The 1,401-nt window shown below is 33.6% G+C and overlaps 1 protein-coding gene across 1 annotated transcript; it reads right to left on the reverse strand.

Moving 5' to 3' along the window:
- Nucleotides 1-527: 527 nt before the first annotated feature.
- On the reverse strand, nt 528-845 carry LOC105797593 (uncharacterized protein At4g14450, chloroplastic). The gene has a single exon (XM_012627541.1). The coding sequence runs from the start codon at nt 843-845 to the stop codon at nt 528-530; it is 318 nt and encodes a 105-aa protein (XP_012482995.1).
- Nucleotides 846-1,401: the final 556 nt, after the last annotated feature.

Below are 1,401 nucleotides of genomic sequence, written 5' to 3' on the forward strand. Positions count from 1 at the left end.
GTTGAGATGATAAAATAAAACCATCAACTCGGCTAACTCGAAATTTTTTCACTCAATTCGATTAAATGCTCACCCCTCAAAAAACTCTTTAGAGAAGATAATCATCTACTTAAACAGAGAAGATGGCGTCTTTACTTATTTAAGTTTAGTATTTACTTTTTTTATTAACCATATGTTTTGTTATTTGTTTTTAAATTATTATTTTATTTAGTTTTTCAATGTTATATTATATTCTATATAATTCACTAACGGTGCTAACATTAAATACCATGATAAAGCATATATTAATAATTTAAGTACCACATTGGATATTTTATGAAAGTAAGATATTAAATATGAGATTATCTCAAAAAGTAAATATTGATTTAACAGCTTATATATATAATAAATCAAATAAATATATAAAGTAATAAATAAAAATAATCTCTGCGTCCTTGGTGCACTGGTAATTGTATTGTTCAAATAAATAAAAGTAATATGTTAACCGTTTGATGTAACTACTTTTTGTTTTACCTTCATTTGCTTATCTAAGCCGGCACAAAAGATGATAATAAAGGCGATGGCTCATAATAAATCGGCCCCGCAGGATGCTGCCATATCTTAAAAACAAGCTTCTTAGGGTCCGCCGCCTTCTGCTCCTGACGCGGTGGCTCTTCCCTTTTCTCAGTCATCCTTTGATCAAAAGAGGGAGGCGAAGAAACTAGTGGCGATAATAAAGGTATAGCAACGTTCCTTGTCGAAACCTGATTAATCTGAATGGACGATGGAGCATGCCGTTGAAGTCGACTTGGCTGGCGCCGATCGGCGTCGATGACGGCGGACGATTTACTCGGTGAACTCAACATTGAATGGAAGGTTTACAGAGATGGGAATTGATGGCTAGTTAGCAATGCGTGGGAAGATTATATATAAGAATGAACCACGTGATGCGCACGTGAAAGGGGGTAATTTGTTTGCTTTCTAAAAACTTTTTGGCAATTTGTTGAATTTTTTTCCCTTTTGTTCGTCTTTTCGACTGAAATTTTCTTTTTTATGGTTCGGTATTTTTGGTTGTATTAAATAAAAATTCTTTTGCCTAACTCAATTGTTTTTGTTTATTATTAGATATTGTAACAGCAACGGATCAAATATTTACTTTCTTTTATATTTAAATTTAGATTTTTATGGTTGTGGATGGAAAAAAAAGTTAAATTTTTTGTTTTTAATTGGCTTATTAGGTTTTTTTTTTTTTCAAAATTTAGGGAAATAGACCGATTCTGGAGGGAGAGTGTGAAAGCGCGTCCAACTGGGCGTGCTTTCGGTATAGTCGGCAGGAAAGCGTGTCCATTACACACTATAACAGCCCGATTTTGGGTCTAGATGGAACAGTGGTTCGGGACCACAAATCTGACGAGGAAAATT

Source organism: Gossypium raimondii, chromosome 9 (assembly GCF_025698545.1).
Source record: "Gossypium raimondii isolate GPD5lz chromosome 9, ASM2569854v1, whole genome shotgun sequence".
NCBI classification, from domain to species: Eukaryota; Viridiplantae; Streptophyta; class Magnoliopsida; order Malvales; family Malvaceae; genus Gossypium; species Gossypium raimondii.

Bases quoted from the DNA above. Each gene is read 5' to 3' on its own strand.
- LOC105797593 (XM_012627541.1), bottom strand. From the start codon at position 845: ATGTTGAGTTCACCGAGTAAATCGTCCGCCGTCATCGACGCCGATCGG.